This window comes from Sander vitreus, chromosome 21, assembly GCF_031162955.1.
Source record: "Sander vitreus isolate 19-12246 chromosome 21, sanVit1, whole genome shotgun sequence".
In the NCBI taxonomy this organism is placed as follows: domain Eukaryota; kingdom Metazoa; phylum Chordata; class Actinopteri; order Perciformes; family Percidae; genus Sander; species Sander vitreus.
In genome coordinates, this window is record NC_135875.1 from 23,910,327 (window position 1) to 23,929,554 (window position 19,228).

A 19,228-nucleotide genomic window follows, 5' to 3' on the forward strand; every position below is an offset into this window, starting at 1 on the left:
GGATTACAGAAAATGACTAAATCTGTTGGATGCACAATTCTGACATTAAGACACTTAATGTTGGTGTTCCTTTGTCACCAATGTGTACTTACTATACACAATTTATTTCCTAAAATCGGAGGGTTGATATGTAACCTGAGCTTCATACTTTTACTTTTAAAAGAATTTTATAAGAAAGAAGAAAACCCTGCAGCAGCGTATGCCCCAGATGTGAGCTACCAAGCTGTAAGTAGACATGGTAGAAACCGTGGTGGACACAGACAGACTACAAAACACTGACAATACAGACAGACAGGCACAACTTAATGGAAACCCTAAAGGCTTGGTATCTCTCAACAGAATAGAGTGGGTGGGTGGGGGGGGGGGAAGGGCAGAAATACAGTGGACACAGGATAAACTGACACAGACAGCAGATAAGAGAAGGAAAAGTATGAAAAAGGAGGCTGTGGTGGGGCAGTGGGATGAAAAGAGGAGAGAAACATGGGCCAGTGATCACAAGGCAGCACCCCCCCTCCAGACTGCACACTGCCCACCTCAGATCTATTAGAGAGCTGTGCTGCTCTCTAAAACCCACAGCCCTGCCATCCCATTAGCCCTGCCAAGTGGAGCCACTGGAGTTCTGAAAGGCCCTGAGGAGGGGGTGGTGGGGGTGCACTGTGCATGTGTGTGACAGAAATGAATGCGGATATCTCTGTCCTATCGGCTCTGTTGACAGCCTGGTGCTACCAGCACATCCCTGCCCTCCTCTCACAGCACAAGGAAGCAGAGGAAAGGGAAGCCACCGTGGGCTTGACATTTAACAACTGACAAAAGTGTTCACATTTAATCGCTAAATGTTAACTGCCATAATAGCCCAACTTCACTCGGTTAGTAGTGGACAAAGCTTTAGGCCCCTAGACAGAAGCTCCCACCTCCTCATTGATTTCACTGGCAGAGCTTGAGGCTTTAAGGGGAATTTGGGTATTTTTCATTCAACCTGGACCCTATTTTCCCATGAATTCATGTCTAAGTGACTAATGTAAATGTAAACAAACTGCATTTATATAGCATTTTTTCAGTCTTAACGAGTACTCAAAGCACTTTTACATACAGGAACTATTAACCATTCACACACACACATTTATACACTGGTGGCCGAGGCTGCCGTACAAGACGCAAACTGCTTATCAAGTAAACCTTTACACACATTCACACACTGCAATTCACACAGTTCAGTGTCTTGCCCAAGGACACTTTGACGTTGGACTGCAGGGCCAGGGATCGAACCACCGACCTTCCGATTAGTAGACAACTGCTCTACCACCTGAGCCACAGCAAAAAATCTTTGAAATTGGTCCAGCATGAGCGAGAACACTGTAATGCTGTAACCAGCAGCCGTGAAGCAGGCTGCAATGTAACCCTATAGGACAAATGTGCACCGTCAGACTAAAAGTGCTGTTTTTGCCACTGACAGGCTCAGATTGTTATTCTAACCTTGTGTTGACTTTGGGTCACATTGGCCCGTTTTAAATTTTTGTTTTATATCAGAAAATATTGGATGTAAAAATAAGCGCTGAAAATGTGTAGAAGAAAAATTAAAAAATGTAAAACGTTTTTGGTTGAAGGTTGAAGGGAAGACAACACAAGGGCTAAGTGTCTGACTACATTATGGGAAAATGGAATCTTCTGAAATCTTGCCAGGTGACTTGCTAGTGGGGAGAGAGGAGATCCAGGGAGTTTGTTGTTTTGGAGTACAGACAGTGTAGCTTAGTTTTATGTACGTTACCTTTGGATAGGGAGAGGCTGAAGTTGAGGCTAGTTGTGCTACAGCTACAAATATGCTGAGTTCAGAATGTGGAAATGTTGGAGCTGGAGCTGAGTAGTTTCTTAATCCTGTCTTCTATCCTGTTTGCAAGTATTGACTCTTGAGAAGTATTTCATTTGATATTATTATTATATTATTTGATATAGTTGTGTGTGTATAGTTAAATACAGTGTTGCCAGAGCAGGCTGTACAAGGTTTACAATGTTACAAAGTGCTGTTTCATATTTGTTGATGAAGATTGAGTTTCTGTGGGTGGCGTTCTTTTGGTTGTCATGGCAGCCACTGCTAATCATCAACTGCCCAACTCATTTTACTTTTGTCAAACAAGTTACCATTGCACTAGCTTCTCATTTCAAACTGCGACAAAACAGACTTTTATTATGAAAAGGAGACATTTATTTAAAAGATATAGGTTAAGCTTTTTGCCAGGGTAAATCCCTGTTTTAGATTGAGTCCAAACTGACTCACAGTAGCCAGTCAGTTAAGAATCAGCACTGAATGCTACAATTAGCAGAGCTAGAAATACTTTAAATATGACTTATAATTATTATCACCAGTGCTGCAATTGGGTTAGAGTTAATGGGGAATTTTGGTATTTTTTCAACATGGACCCTATTCTCCCATGCATTGGTGTCTAAGTGACTAATGTGAACAAAAATTGGTCCAGTATTAAGCGAGAACGCTGTAACCGGCAGCCATGAAGCAGGCTGCAATGTATATGTACCCTATAGGACAAATGTGCACCGCCAGTGTACTTCTACCAAAAAAACAGTTTTTGCCACTGACAGGCTCAGATTGTTATTCAAAGTGTCTCTCCACATTATAGAAAGATGGTGAAGTTTCCATTATCCTGCCATGCTTTCCTGTGTAACTAACTGATGCCAGGTCAACACAGTAACTTCAGCTAATAGCATTAGCTTACCTCTGCGTCTGGCTCCTCAAAATCAGTTTCATGTTTTTATAGCATCTTTTAAATTATTCAGATAGAATTGTTTTTGTTTGTAGAAACAAAAGAATTTGTGTTATGTGTTAATATCAGCCCATTCATGCCAGGGTCTTTATTTGTACCATATATGTTCAACTCCTAAATACAGTTGCTTGTGTGTCCCTCCACCTCAGCTACTGATATCCAGAACCTCATCATACTGTAGTTTGACAAGTTCCTCGCTACCAAATCCATCTGCTCTCTGACAAGAAAATCGTGTTTTTCGAAAGCTCCTAAACCAAGTGTGAGGTCATCACAGTTTATTTAAAGCTGAATTCATCTCTGTCGAGCTGAGAGGAACTGCTCCGGAGTCTCCTCACTAAATCTTTCACATTATACAAAGGCTTTTCCAAATCCCCAATTCCATATGCATGTAAAATAACAAATAGCCTGAAAGTGAAAATGGCTATTGCTTGTATTTCTGTGTCATGAAAGCAACAGAAGGTGCATTACATTCAGCAGGACTGCAGGGAAAGAGAAAGCACTCTGGGAAACACTATCAACAAATACTGAAAAATTAACAAAAGCAAAAAGCAAACGCTGATATATTGTTTTGTATTGCGGCTAAAACCATTTGTATAAGTAAAGTCTGCAATGTTCTAAATAGCTGTGCATGTCGGTTAACAATCTACATCTCATGTCTGCTAATGAGTGAAAACCAATTAGCACGTTTTGAATTGGTTGAAATGAATAGCTACACTGATTATCATCATTATTATCATAATCATTATGCATTCATAGATAACTCTGTTAATGAGAGTCACTAGAGCTGCAGATTGCAACGTCCCTGTGTTCTTCCAAGTGCAATAACACACCAGTCCAGACTGTTTCTGTATCTAAGTATCACTCTTCATCCCATAACTCACAATCACCCCCAGGGCACCAAAGGCCAAGCAGTCACTTGACACGTTGCTGCCTCTGCAGCTTGACAAATGTGCCATGATAGACCGAGCAGGGATAGGAAAGGGCAGGAGGTTGAGATGGACTTCATATCCAGTTCATTTTGAAATGTGATAGACAGTGAACCCAGCATGGACTATTGTGACCCTGTGTGGTAAAAGGTAATAAGAGATCCATTTTATTGAAGTAGTGCTTCATGATGGTCCTACGGCGCTCGTCTGCTTTCACCCTGTGCTCTCAAAGCTCAGGTGATTTGCTGGGTTTAAAGGTAATAATCTTTCCTGAAAATCAAACAGTGTAACAGCATGACATCGAAGGAATAAAAAAAGCCATTTCTCTCAACAGTTGATTGACATACCAGCCGACTCCATTTGCGGGCTGTTGAAAAGCAGACTTCCTTTGAGAGGAGGCGGAGGGCGAGGAAGAGGTAGAGGAGGAAGAGGAGGGTCCGTATATCTTAAGCAAGGATAAGCACAGATTTATCTGATGTCTTCTTAAAATAAAAGAAGTAACATCATCAAAACTGCCTTTATCCATGCCTTTATAGACCAGCCCTCCTCTCCACTGAGACGGACAGAGTCGAAGACCACGCACACCATAGAGGATAGGACATTGATTTCGGCCAACACAGAAAAAAAAGCTTCAGTGAAACAATTCAAAACATACATTTCAAAGAGCAGGAATTAGGACAGAGGAGTGAAATGGGACCAGTTTGGTTTAAAGGCACAACACAATGAGAAAAACAACAATGTGGGCCAGCTGCAACAAACATCAAGAGGTACAGAGTATTTTTGTTTATGTCCTAGTTTGGTGAGTTGTAACATTAATTAGGCCCAGACTCTACTCACAGAATGGAATTTTTAAATGAAGTTAAAAACCAAAAACTATTGTGCAATTGAATTCTCCTCTTTACAATGTTTCCTTGAAGGCAAGCCCACATCACCACACCATTGATTTAAACAGTACCAGATAGGGGTGTAACGATGTGTGTGTGTGTGTGTGTGTGTGTGTGTGTGTGTGTGTGTGTGTGTGTGTGTGTGTGTGTGTGCGTGTGTGTGTGTGTGTGTGGTGTGTGTGTGTGTGTGTGTGTGTGTGTGCGTCTGTGGAAACAGAAACAAGCATGCTAGCCTTAACTATTCGTCCATCACAGGGCTACATATGTTATATTACATGCATTTTAGTCAGTCCGTCGTCTCTGCTTTGTAAACAAGCACAAGCTACATCCAACCTGCAAATATCCACTCCTCACTTTCAAAAGATGACTTTAGACAGTCCCAAAGCTAATTGCCTCCTGGTTCCAGATCCATACTGAACAACACTGTGTATCAAATCTGTCAACTGAAGCCAATAAGTGTAAAGTTCATTATAAACCTCCTGCACTTGTCTTAATCTTTTTAGCAAACTGTGAATGTTGTGTACCGTTACACCCCTAGAACCAGCGAACATAGACTGCACACATTACTCAACACACGGACAGGAGAGCTACATGTCAGGGGGGGAATACACAGGTTAGAAATATACATAGAATATACAGTAGGTCAATGGAAAGGCACTGCACTACAGGTAACACTCCAGGTGTAAGCTGCCTCCAAACACTGATCAGATGGTACTTCAGACTACCACTTTTATTCCTTAACAGGTTCATAAGAGAAATACAGAAACCATTAAGAAGTGTTGAGAGGCAACTTTGACCTTTTAACAAAAAACAGCCATCCCTACCATGGTGACTCTGGGAGCGGACTGGCCAATGGTTATCTCCTGGAAAACAGAATCAAGTGGTTATTTATTAGATTGTGCTGTTGTAATAGACAGAAAAATACAGTCACATTGAACAATCGGCAGTTAATGTATTTGCACTGAAAAGCTAGGACAGGGTTAAAGTCACAACACCTGTCTGGGTTATACGTGAAACTGACCCTTTTTGTGAAAATAGGGAAATTGCAAACAATCGACAGCACCATTATATGAATAACATCTCTTTAGTCAGTCAAATATTGCCCATGTTACAGCAACAGATATGTGGAAACATAGTGCAGGAGGCTGCCGGAAATGAGTACAACTTTAGTGTTCGGATATTGATGGTGTTAAATGTTTCAACTACTGGCTGATGCTACCTGACACCATGACACAAGCCATCAAATCATTTCTCTCTCTCTCTCTCTCTCTCTCTCTCTCTCTTCTCACACACACACACACACACACACACACACACACACACACACACACACACACACACACACACACACACACACACACACACACGTACAATGCTACCAAGAGTGGGGTAAGAGAAAGGAGTTGGAATTTGAAGATAAAAAGAGAGAATTGGAGTAGGAGGAGAGGATAATGAGAAGAAGGGAAGAGGGATAAAAAGTCGGCGTTGTTCCCGCAGCCTGACAGCGCAGGGCTCCAGCCATGCGGCACTTTGATCCATCACTATTGATTTACCATCAGCTTCTCACGGCTGCTGCCTCCCACACGGCGACACAGAGCCACAGGGATGTGTTCCCCGGCTCGGAACCATGTGCACACCACATCTGACCTTAAACCCACTGACCACATAAAGCCTTATTGTTTAGCGTCATGATAAGGGGTGGGTGTGCTGCTGTAGATACACTGATAGTGCATATTGTCCCATATCAGCGTACTGATAGCAGCAGGAGGTTTAGATGAAACCCCCTGTGAGAGAAATATGCAAACAGCACATCTCGTTCTCAAGTACGCGTAACACAGCATCAGCAGAGTGAGTCACATTCTGTAGATTATTATTATTATTATTATTATGATCCACTCTTTCCTTTTCAGATTAGCCCTTCTCATCAAAACAAGAATATGTATTGTACATTAAATTGAGAGCATATGGCCTTTACAAAAAGAAATAGCACATCTGCTTTCTTAAAAAGTTATTTTCATTATTAAGCAATAAAACACACTCTGGCTCAGTTCAATACACTCTACAACCTTACTTGGTCTGGTATGACCAGTAGCCTAAAGAGGCTATTGTTAGATGAACTTTATATAAATATTCTGACATTAGGTGCTGTTGGGGGCAATATATGGTCTGGATCAACAGGAGTACATTTCCAGGATAAAGCCTGACATCGAGCATGTCAGGCTTTGCCCCTTCCTCTCTTTGTGTGTTGCAGTTCTCAAACTCCATTCTCTTTGGGAAACAACAACAGCCTTCGAGTTAGCAAGCTACACTCTGAAAATGGCTTTTGCAGAAAATGTGGATGCTTGATTCTTTCAGAGAATGATTGTAAAGATTTATAAAGAATATGTTTAGGGCATTTCCTCTCTAACTGGAATGTTTTGGGACCGATTGGTGGGATTGCTGACGAAGTACACACGGAGATACACTGGTAAGAGCCAATGAGGTTTAACCATGAATCCAGCTGATTTAAATATTTCACGTTACTGTATTGTGTCAACAGTTAACTTCATTTAATATTGTATGTGTTTTCTTTTGCGGGGTGCAAATGTTCCACCAAAACAAGTTCCTTCCTGAGACTATTTTGCAGAGCAAGCCTCGCTGCGTTAACAACTCAGAGCGTTTTTTTCTCCTATCCCAGAATGTATCTGTGATGTAGCCAGACCTCAGAGATAGAGCTGGCAATGCGAGACTAGGCGCAATGTATACACTTTAAAGTCATTAATAAGCTCCTTCCTATTTCTCCTAAATAACATATGCCCAAGCCTTCCTCTGTTACAAGTTGTATCGTCATTGCCGCGTGTCACAGAAACGTAAGCCCACCCACGACCTTTTCCTAAACCCAACCGTCCCGTTCTTCTCGCGTGTCAAACGTAAGCCCACCCACAACCTTTTCCTAAACCCAACCGTCCCGTTCTTCTCGCGTGTCATGGAAACGTAAGCCCACCCATGACCTTTTCCTTAACATAACTGCGTCAAAAGGGACGCCAATAGTCCCTACCAAGCAGATAAGATTTAAATGTTTTTTAAAGTTTTTAAAATGTTTTGGTAGTTCTTGATAACACCCCCCCCCCCATCGCAGCAGAGGCACAGCAGAGACCACTGACAGTAAGCTCTTACTGTACTCTGTTAGTGGAGATTCCTACGAGATAACCTTGAGCGTTATTCCAGTCAATAACTTATCGATGGCTTGATAAATCCATCAGGCTGTAATGCAAGGCTGACATATTGATGGCTGCAGAATGTTTTCCCCTAGAGGACACACTCTGTCATCTCCTGCATCTTTTGTTTGGTCCGTATGTCTGCTAGGGGGGGAGTGAACTCGACTATACAGGCTTAAGGCTCGGGGAAATTTGTGGCTGTGCTAAACCTTCAGCTTTAGTAGTTGTATTTTTTATTTTGCATTGGTTGTGGTAATGCATGTAATTCATGTGTTAGTGACCCTGCTATATGAGCCGCAAAAGACCAAACTCATCAATTTGTGGTCTTTCACACATCAGTTTACCGGCCTGAGTGTTCCCGCGTGGTTACTTAGAACCAAAATGTGACCTTGATGCCCAGACATTAGTTACAGTTCTCCCGACTCAACATCTTGCAGTGTATTTACGATGTGTACAGCATTTCAGTCAACAGAAACTTGTAAGGTTGAAGAATGCTACAGGAAGATTCAGCATTTCCTTTAGCGCTGCACAAGAAAACAATCATCTCATTTCACAGCGTTGCCATGTAAAGCAGTCAGTCATTTACTTGCACTGCAGGGAAAGGAGGGGAATCCAAAGGTTTAAAACTTTGGATCACTGGAGAGATGAAATGTTTACAAATTACACTCTTAAAGCAGGGCTACAAATGACATAAGTGTAGTTGGCAGCTCAAGTGTAAACATCATTGGTTATGCTCCTTAATTGGAATTAGACTGTGTTTTACAATCAACTGCTACACCTACATACAGTGAGCAGGAGTGGTGTTGGCTGGGACAGCATCCCTGAGGGGAAAGACAACTTGGAGTGAAAAGCTGCAGAGGAGTCTCTGCACTGAGGAGACCTCTCTCCCAGGGCCAGCACGCCCAACATCAGCACTTAACAATGTTTGCTCAGATTTTCAGCTCAAGGTAACTGGTTCTACAAGGCTCCGCTGCATTTCCAGCCGCCCTTACCCGGCTGGCCTTGACATATCAGCAGGGCTATCTCCTGAAATCAATGATGTGGACTCAGCCCACAAAATGTCAGCCGCAAACGTGTCATGTGTTCACAATATACACAAAGCCAAGGTAAGAGGATTTATTTTTCAACAACTTTCAGCAAAACGAACTGAGGGCAACACTAACTCTCTGGTAGGAAGCTATGTGCGGCCGAAAGCTTTGTAACATACGTTATAATGCTCGCCTAGCTGCAAGCATGGCACTCCCTCATGCACTCCCTCATGCACTCCCTCATGCTAGCTTTTTTTTTACTCTGATCTTTATTGAGCAGTACTGTATGTCATTTACAAAATACAGAAAGCTAAATTTATTTTTTGCTCAAACTTCATGTAGTCATCATAGCTGTGAGTTTCATTGATAGTAATGGGCATTTCAGTGTTTTCAGGCTACATGATGGGAACAGTGACTCCAGGGGCTTCTGCCATGCTGTGATGAATGTCTCAATAAAGCTAAATGCTTTTTTATGACTGTAAGACTTCACATACTCTTGCATTTCATATTAACACATATTGTAGCATATGTAATTTCTTATAAACCATGTTTGCTAATGTCACCGATGCATTCAGCTCACGAGCCTGGAAGCTGAAACCGCATTCAAACAAACTCTGCTGCTCATGAATTTATTGGCACAAATGTATCATTGTAATCTGCCAACTCTGAACTTTTAATGTAGCATGCAAAGCTGCTGTTAGCATACTTTACTGCCTTACTGCTTCACAATCTGAGGAGTAAGATTTTGATGATTGTATGATTTAAATGTTACGTCCAGTTTGTTACAGCTTGGGTCTTATTTTTGTAGTTTTCTATAATTTCTCTCAGTAGTAATCAAGTTCATTGCAGAGATCTGACAACACGGCGTCATCACTAAAAATAAGTCAGAAAAGGAACAAAAAACAACCCAGTCCTGAATCTAAACCGGCAATAATCAATATTCTTTGACCGACAACTTTCTTCATCTGGTTCGCTCTCACCACTCTTACGGTACAGATCCATTTGACCGACACGACTTGGTGTCGCGACGTCATACATCCATGGTTGATGCTCCACGCCCTTGACCGGCAGCTGATTGGACGAACGCGCAACGTGGATCTGGCTTCTCGAGAATTTCAACAGAGTGTCATGACGGCTCGTTGAGAATACGATCTAGTATTTTACAAAAATAGTTCACCGAAACTAGTTTCTGAAAACATTTTAAGCAAGAAACAGGCCATGCAGTTGCTGAATCTGTCTTCATTTCAGATCAACAAAGGTTAGTTTGAAAGATCTACTTCTACTGGATAGTCGCGTCGCGTTCAACGCATTAATTTGCATAAAGATGGGCATCGGCCAGCTTTTTGACGCGCAGCATTTTTTCAAATGCAGGAATCCCGGAATGCTTTGCGTGCACGTTGAAGTTGCTTGACGTCACCCATAGGAATAGAGTGGAGCGCGGCGCGACAGAAGCATTGCACGGTCAAATGGATCTGTACCGTTAGCATTGTTTTCAAAAAAAGATCTCGCCAGGTCCATGGTTTTCCTGCGGAATTGGGCTACTTTTAAAGTGTTGCCGCGGGTCGAATTTTTGGTCCGCTGGTTGGGTAGCCCAGACCCACATAGACTGGATGTGCCCCGCTGCCCATCACCTGCCTCTCTTGCCAAGGCAGCAAATGGACTAGTACACAGTTTACAACAAAACGGGCTAGTTTATGCATCAGTGAATTGGTCTACAACCTAACAAAGATGTATTTATTTATGATAACATACTGCATCTAATTACACAAAGCAAATTTAGTACCTGGGTGAAATAACTTTAACGGGAAACTGCTTTTAATGTTGGTACACTAAACATGTATGGTGTTACTTTGTAGCTATTACAATACATTAAGCAATTATAGTAATGCTGTTGGACTTTAAAGTGCTCATATTATGCTCATTTTCAGGTTCATAATTGTATTTAGAAGTTGTACCAGAAAAGGTTTATGTGGTTTAATTTTCAGAAAACACCGTATTTTTTGTTGTACTGCACATTGCTGCAGCTCTTCTTTTCACCCTGTGTGTTGAGCTCTCTGTTTTAGCTGCAGAGTGAGGCATCTCACTTCTGTACCATCTTTGTTGGGAGTCGCACATGCACACAAGTACTGCTAGCTTGTCAGTTGCAGAGCATGAGGGAGTGCCATGCTAGCAGCTAGGCGAGCATTATAACGTGTGTTACAAAGTGACGCACGTTCGTCACTGAAGTAAAGGCTGGACTACAGTAGAGCTGTTTGGAGCAGTTTGTGAACAGTGTTTTCTGTTGGAGATGGTAAATCCCTTTGGGCTGGACTTTGGGCTTTTTCACTTTGTAAACCTATAATGTGCACAAAAAGATATATAACACAATAAAGGAAAGGGGAAAAGCCAAAAAGCACATAATGAGCACTTTAAATTTATTGATGTAATACGTTTTGGCAGGGGAATATTTTGAGTTCTGGTGTTGGGCTTGTTTTGATTGCCCATTGGGCTGGTTTTATCAGAATAGATTGTCAGATTGCATTCAGCAGCTAAAGAGACAGAGATTCCAGCAGGAGCTATTGGAGACCAAAAACAGCTGAAAGACAGAGAATATTGGACTGTCATTCATCAGGTGGACACAAACACAAACTCTAACTGCTGGTGTAAGTAAGAAGCTAACACTTTCACCATTTCCGTTCAAAAAGGGATTATGTCAGTGCTGTGTTCACAACTTGTCCGTTAAGTGGCCCCAGGTTGTGCACAGGAGGGATTCTTGCCACCATTTTGAGTGTGCTCGCTTTAGGTTTTACCTCCAAATAAAGTGGTAAACCCTTAACTAGATGCACCCAGTCTGATTGTGTTTCCCTCTCTGGTGGTCTTAGTAGTAGCGATGTTGCTATGTTCACGACACAGCATTGCTCAACGATTACTTTGGCGAGTATTTCATTCTAACTGATAGAAATGATACAAAAAATAACAACAAGCCAAAACTCATATTAGCTTCAGCAGTTTGAGCCGATCGAGTGTCAGTAGAGTGTTTTGTCCTCGCACTAAGGACTACCAGGAAGTAATCCTCTGTTGTGGCTCAGCATGGGAATACGGGGAACACAAACAGCGAACGTTGTACTAAAAAAAGACTAACACTGGAAAATACCGACAAAATGTGGTTGCTGTCGCTATACAGAGATATTGCTTCATGGCCAGTATGGAGAGGACTCTTTTAATGTAGATATGACATGTTAGTATTTTATTAGGATTTACTTGAAAAAAGCACAACCTATACCCAAAGTATCTGCTTTGGACTGTAACTATAATAAATAGTTCAACATTTAAAAAAACAAAGTGCATTTCTATGTCATCTGCCATCCTGGTTGTTGATTTCTTTCAATCAACACCTCACTGAGCGAAGACGCACTCCGTTTCTTGCTTTGCTAATCACGGTACATTAGCATATTAACATATCAATTGGCACGAAATAGTGTCTCTCTGTACCTGTGGCAAAACACTGGGTGCAATATTATGTAGTGTACTGGATGTGTGATTTGTTTCACCCCCCCCTCACCTGACACATGCACGCACGCACACACACACACACACACACACACACACACACACACACACACACACACACACACACACACACACACACACACACACACACTAACACTCCCTGCTGGGTGTGTTGGATCGCTATCAGTCCCTGAGAAAGCAGCTTACATAACCATGCTGCCAGCAGCAGCCCACGTCAGCTTCTATATTAGATGATAGCATCTTAAATGGCTCTTTGACAATGTTGCATCTCACTCGCAGTTTACGAAGACAAGGCCACTTATAAGTGTGAGCGTGCATGTGCGCATGAGAGCGAGGGGCTGTGCGACTGCTGTTTTGCTTGTAAGTGATGTCAAATAAGATGGCGTGTAGTGGAAAGGAATAAAAAGGGATGATGTTGGATTGTGATATGAGAAAGGCCAACTTTAGGAGCAAAACATATTTGGGATTTGTTTGTGTTGGAGCTTATGCAGTTGTTTAAGACATATTCTCAGGGGCTTGAAAATAATGATGTTAAATATTTATGCTTAACTGGTTCAGGGGTTGGGATTGTAAAGCATGAAAGCCGATCGTGACGCGATTAACAAAAAACGAGTATAAAGTTGCCAGAGTTTACCCGTCTTTTTGCAGGGGAGAAAAAAAGCTTTCTTCATTAACTCCATCTCATACAGAAATCCCCCAAGCTCAGATAGAGAAGGGTGAGCGAGCAAGGGAAAGATTAAGAGAGGGAGAACGCGAGCAAAGATTCGATAAAGAAGGGGAGAGTCTTATTTCAGTGCTTCACACACTGCTGGATGATCAAAGTAGAAAATGCTGTTTTAATTCCAAGAATCATATCTCATCTCCTGTCCACAAGCTCATTATAGAGAATAATGCTGCAGGGGGGGAGGGGAGAGAAGAAGAAGAAGAAGAAGAAGAAGAGCAGAAATTGTACTTAATACGATTTTGCCAAGCACTGATGTACAGCTAACCTTTCTTGACTTGTTGTAGATGTTGTACATGGGCGATGTGGAGGCCTTTTCTCAGTGATGCAGCCGGGCAGCAGGGGGCCAAGCTTGAATACGACATCATTTGACATCATTATAGTGAGTAAGTTGTAGTAATAAGCTATGTTAGTCATCTCATTGCTCAGCCCAGGTCCATCAACGTTGCCTTTCAAAAACTCTAAAGCTGCCACACCGACACGCCACATCTGCTGCATTCAGGGTTGCCTGGTCTGTATGACAAAACCAATCAAAACCAGCCCAAAACCAGCCCAACAGCCAATAAAACCAAACCTAGACCAGAACCCAAAATAATTCCCTCCCAAAACATTTTACACTAACCCTTACGCTGCTTTAAAAGTCCAACAGCATTACTATAAATGCTTAATATATTGTAATATTTACAAAGCAACACCCTAAATGTGTAGGGTAAATAGTGTACCAACATTAAAAGCAATTTCCCATTAAAGTTATTTCACCTAGGTGCTACATTTGCCTTGTGTAACTAGATGCAGTATGTTATCATAAATAAATAAATCTCTGTGAAAATGTAGACCAATTCACTGAGGGCACGTCCTGTCTGTGTGGGTCTGGGCTACCCAACCAGCGGACAAAAAATTCAACCTGCGGCAACACTTTAAAAGTAGCGCAATTCCGTGGGAAAATAGCAGACCTGGCAACCCTGGCTGCATTTAACACGTGTAGGAATAGAAACGGAGGCATTGTGGTTGGAGGAGCAGCCAAACCACGGTTGGGAGGTATTTACTGTGTTGACCATCAGAAGGCCAGCTCACAGGACACAACATGTAAATAAGACAACTCAGGAGTTACTGGAACTGTCATTTTAGCTTCTGTCTCTGCACTGAACAAACAGAACCACTGTTGCACCAAATGCTTGATCTTGGGGGGAATTTTTGGGTCTCTGTAAATTATAGAGTGTGGTCTAGACCTACCCTATCTGTAAAGTGTCCTGAGATAACTCCTGTTATGATTTGACACTATAAATAAAATTGAATTGATATCAACCCTCCCTTTTTTCCCTCTTGTGTATCATAAAAAGACGACACTGTTCGTTGTGCAACCCTGTGTTGTAAAATGACAAACTCCTGACATTTTTTTTAAGTAACAGAGCGGGATGGGATTATATCATATGTTAAAAACATATTAGCAATATGATTATTGAAAGTACAGTGGATGAATCTTAAAATGGCAGCAGTGTGTTTTTAGTGTGGGGGAGGAAAAGTGAGCTCTTGGAAAACGTAAGCCAACTTCCTGTAGCCTCTAACACTCTCTGTTATCACTCGTTTTAAATGTCAGAAAAAAGGCGCAGACATTTTGCAGTGTTTATGTTTATTTTGACTTCACAATCATAAAATACTGTTGTGACTAATGACTCAGTATAGCGCAGACATTAGTGGTTGCCTGGCAGCATTTAAGAGCCGCAATCCAATCACCATTTCATGCTCTTTCAGTCATCTGGTGACAGAAACAGAGAGATATGTAAATAGAAACACTAAATTGAGTATGGTATAGTAAGCATTACATGAGTTTGGTTGTATTAAAATCATAGACTGTTAAAATAAATGAATGGAGCTTCCGGGTCTGAGAAGTGAAGCCAATGCGGAAGCTCCTTAAAGCTGCATTCTCTCTAACTTCCAGCAGGGAGAGACTCCACCGGCTCCAAAAAGAAGTCTGTTTCTATAGAAGTCTATGAGAAAATGAGCCTACTTCTCCCAGTACCTCAGTAAACATTTTCATAATGAGTTTATGGTCTCAATCGCTAGTTTCAAGTCTTCTTTAATACAGTATGATGTTCATTTTGTAAATGATGCTCCCATTTATTCTAAACTAGACGATAAAAGCAGTGGATGCTTTAGGACCTGTCAATCAGGACAGAGGCTTAGAAGTGCTAACCATGCTAACACTGTGGACATTAAAATAAACCTCAACTTGTTTTTGGCTGTTGTTCCGTGTTTTCATCTTAAACTTTGACCCTCTCACTGTGTGTTTTCACTTTAGCAAAGTTAACTGGAACATTTTGGTTGCCCAGAAATGTCTTGTTCAGCGTTCTGCCAACCAAGCTAGCTAGCGCGCGCTAGCAATAGCTGGTAACTTAAGGGAAAGTTTGCAGCCGTGCGTGCAGTACCTGGACATCCGTGTTAATCCGCTGGATGACTCGCTTCAGAAGGGTTGAAAATTGGCAACTTTACGGCATTTAGCGTTTAGCTTAGCACAGCGCCATTGCAACCATGAACAACACTGGCTTAGCTGCATCATCCTCCCCAGCTCCCACCTCTCACAAAAAATTGTCACATCTGGTTGCAAAAATCAAGATGGCCAACTCTTCACAAGGGCAGTCCACAAACCAATGGGTGACGTCACGGATGCTACGTCCATTACTTTTACAGTCTGTGATTAAAACACAGTTTAGGTGATCACAGAGAGTAGTAAAGGTTAAATTGCAACTGAGACTCTAAAGAGTAACTGGGCTGTTCCTACAGTCTGGAATCCCTGACACCACTGACCAACACCACACCTTTTTGCTTTTGTTACTTAGTTTTGTTGGCAGATATTGTTGCATGTATTTTTTATTTTAATTTTTTAATTTCTTTTCTGTATATGTTATGAAATGTTTTAATATTGTTTGACTAAATGTAGTGTTGGACCTCAGGAAGACTAGCTGGTCGTCAAGGCGTCAGCTAATGGGGATCCTTAATAAACTAAACTAAACTAAACCTAAAGAAAATATCAGTTTTTAATGAATGTTTCCACATCTACTGTTTTTTTAATGCAAAGTAAATGTGTGATGGATGAGTTTAAGCCTGAGGCCTCCAGCTGACTGAAGCCACAGCTTTACCAGCTGATGTCTGCCTGATATCAAAAACCAATCCCCTTAAGTAAATGAATGGCCACAGGATGACACCTGATGTCAGGTTGAACAGCAACACCGAGCATCGAGGCGTGACCGTCAGTCCCCAGTTCTGCCAGTGCTTGTATTTTTTCCAGTGAGTGACAGACAGAGATACCTGCACATAGTGTGCACATCCATCCATACATTACTCCTCCAGCTCCCCATTCAACAGCATAATCAAGCTCAGCAGGGGCTCCAGTCATTACAGACAGTTAATTCTAAACTCATTAACAACGGAGCCATAACAATAGTGCGCACAAAAGCAGAAGGTGTGGGTGGACTGCCTTCACGCAGGACAAAAAAAAGAAGAAATGTTGGGATTTTCATAATCAACTGCCAGTCATTTGCTAAGATAAAGGGTTCTTTAAGTCTGCATAGGGGACAGAAGCCCACAGTTGCAATTTAATTAGCATATTGCTGGAGTTTTACAAAAGAAACATAAGTATGCAGTGTCATGACTACGGAGGATTGGCTTCATGAATAGAAATGTGTTTCTACAAAAGACAGAGGAGAGAGTTGAATTAAAACCCTGACATAATCATTGAAAGTTAAGATTTTTCGGTCTCCTCTGTCCTACCAGTTGAATAAGGAATAAAGAGACAAAAGGTTGGATGGAATTTCTGTACAGTGAGAAAATCTTGGTGACCATTCGTGCCCTCTAGGATCTTTTTCACTGACTTCCACTTTGATTAGCTTTAGGTGATTTTTTACCATGAGTTAAAAAGTCAATTTTTTTGGGAGCATCACAAATTCAAATAAAAATGGTCAGAGGCAGGTCATATTCCTGGATGTGACAGACAGGCTATGGTGCTGCAACAGCACCAGTCACACAGCCTGAAGCACAAAAGCCGACAGCACTTGACAAGGTGTGCACAATTGGCTTCAGTCGCAAGTGAGACAAATGTGAATATTGATTGAGTCCATTTAATCCACCTCGGCGCTTATTGATATGTCAATCATTCTGCTAAATCTAGTAAAGCGTATCAGTCTTGCGAGCAGAACAGTGGCCCAAGGACACCGCTCGTTTCTGTCGTGTTTTAATTGCTGTTGGCACTGCACGCTGTGACTCATAATGAGTTAACGAAGTCATTGAGATTTAGTGAGCAGCCACAAGCTACAGACTTCCTGCCGAGAGTAGTGCACCATTCAATATGGCTTGATTAACATTTGAGAAAAGTGCCAATAGTCACATCGGCTGCACTGATCACAGCAATTTTGATTAAATCGTGGCCTGCCAGATCAGACTGGATGGAGCTCGGTGGGCTGTAATTTAGGATGAGGTTTATGGCACCACATGTAGGCATGGTAATAGTTCATCATGATTGGATCTCACAGGGAAGTAAATCCTTTTCTCTTTTTTCCATTTTCTGCTTTTTGAGTTCACACACACCATACTATATACTGTACAGGGCCTATAAAAAAGTAGAAAATTCCGCAAGAAATGTTGACAGTGTGCTATTTGGTACACAACCCAATGCCAATATTACCAGTATTAAGTAAGCTGTATCATTGAGATTCGTAGGCCACACGCTGTGTGAACTTGTTGCTATAGTGATTTGTGAAGCGAGGGAGTAGAGGAGGGAGGGATAGTATGTTGGACAGGTCAAATGTGTCAATTTAATGATTATTATACCTCTCAAGTTCCTTCTGTAATTTAAAATCTGAGTCCAAAAGCTAAAATATTATCATCTCCAGAGAGTCTTCTGAACATTTAGCATTGTTCATGTTCACATTTAGCACAAAGACCAGCTGTGCCTCAGTAAAGCCTCATGGAGCTGCTAGCATGACTCTTGTTGGACACTGATCAACCAAAAAGGCAGTTAAATGAGTGAAAACAGATCTCTACAAAGTGATCTAAATAATTACAAATATAAAATACAAAATACATGTTTTAAGGGGTGACAGCTACATCATCAATGGTGCAGCCAATTGGTCACATAATTAATCAAATGGAGATAACCTGTGGGTATTCTATTCATCGTGGTATAAGTAGAGCTGTATCGAGAACAAAGGTTATTAAAAATTTAGGGAATGGATACAAGTAAACCTCCAAGGCACCGTACCTTTGTTGGAGTCCAGTTAATTGAATCATTAAGAAATGGAAAGAATGTGGCACCTCTGTAAATCTGCCTGAGCTAGCTTTAAAAACTGAGTGAGCCAAGAAGGAGAGTAGGGAGGGAGGACACCAAGACACCTATGTCAACTCAAGACTGTCCTTACAATAAAATCATTCAGCAGTCCTTTCAGCAAATGCCCCACAACGACATATGTTTATGTTCAAGTGACAAAGCCTTTACAACAGGAATCATGTGATGTTATAGATCACTAAAGTGTGCGTAGGGAGGATGGTTAGCTTAACAAAATGTTGGCCTTTAACATGTGAGACCGCTGTTACCTGTTTCCAACTGCGTAGGGCTGGGTATCGGTACTTGATATACTTGATATAGTAAAGGTATCGACCAAAATAACCAAGTACCAAGTAGTATTAAAACTTCTCCAGTTAATCGATAACTTCATTCGTTTTGACACCCAGATCTTGAAAAAACTGACTATTTGTTCGGTTTTGCTCGCAGCCAATCACTGCAAGCGTTCTTCCATTTAATGCGATGTAAGTGCGGTGTATTTTTTAAGATAATTTGTTGGACATTTTAGACCTTTCTTTGTATAGGACAACTTAGACTTGAAAGGGGAGAGAGAGGGGGAATGACAAGCTGCAAAGGGCCTCAGGGCGGAGTTGAACCTGCGGCTGCTGCGTCAAGGAATAAACCTCTAAATATGGGCGCCCATTCTAGTGAGCTAACCAGGAGCAAAAGTTTGGTGTATTTGAGTTGGCTGTTCAGCGTGCCGAGATGCTTCCATTCACAGGATGGGTATCGACTGAAATATACAAAAACGTATCAAATGAAATACTCTGTTGGTATCATTAACATTTTAAGGATACTAATATTGTAATGTTTGTTTTATTGTAAACGATACCCAGCCCTAACTGCGAGGCAA

General features: G+C 41.6%; 1 protein-coding gene across 1 annotated transcript in view; it reads right to left on the minus strand.

The window, feature by feature from the left end:
* The window catches only part of shisa6b (shisa family member 6b), a 75,121-nt gene that overhangs the window by 14,411 nt on the left and 41,482 nt on the right, over positions 1 to 19,228 (minus strand). Inside the window, exon 4 of the mRNA XM_078278933.1 lies at positions 5,409 to 5,447. Within this exon, the coding sequence (XP_078135059.1) occupies positions 5,409 to 5,447 (39 nt within the window). The remainder of the gene's footprint in view (positions 1 to 5,408; positions 5,448 to 19,228) is intronic.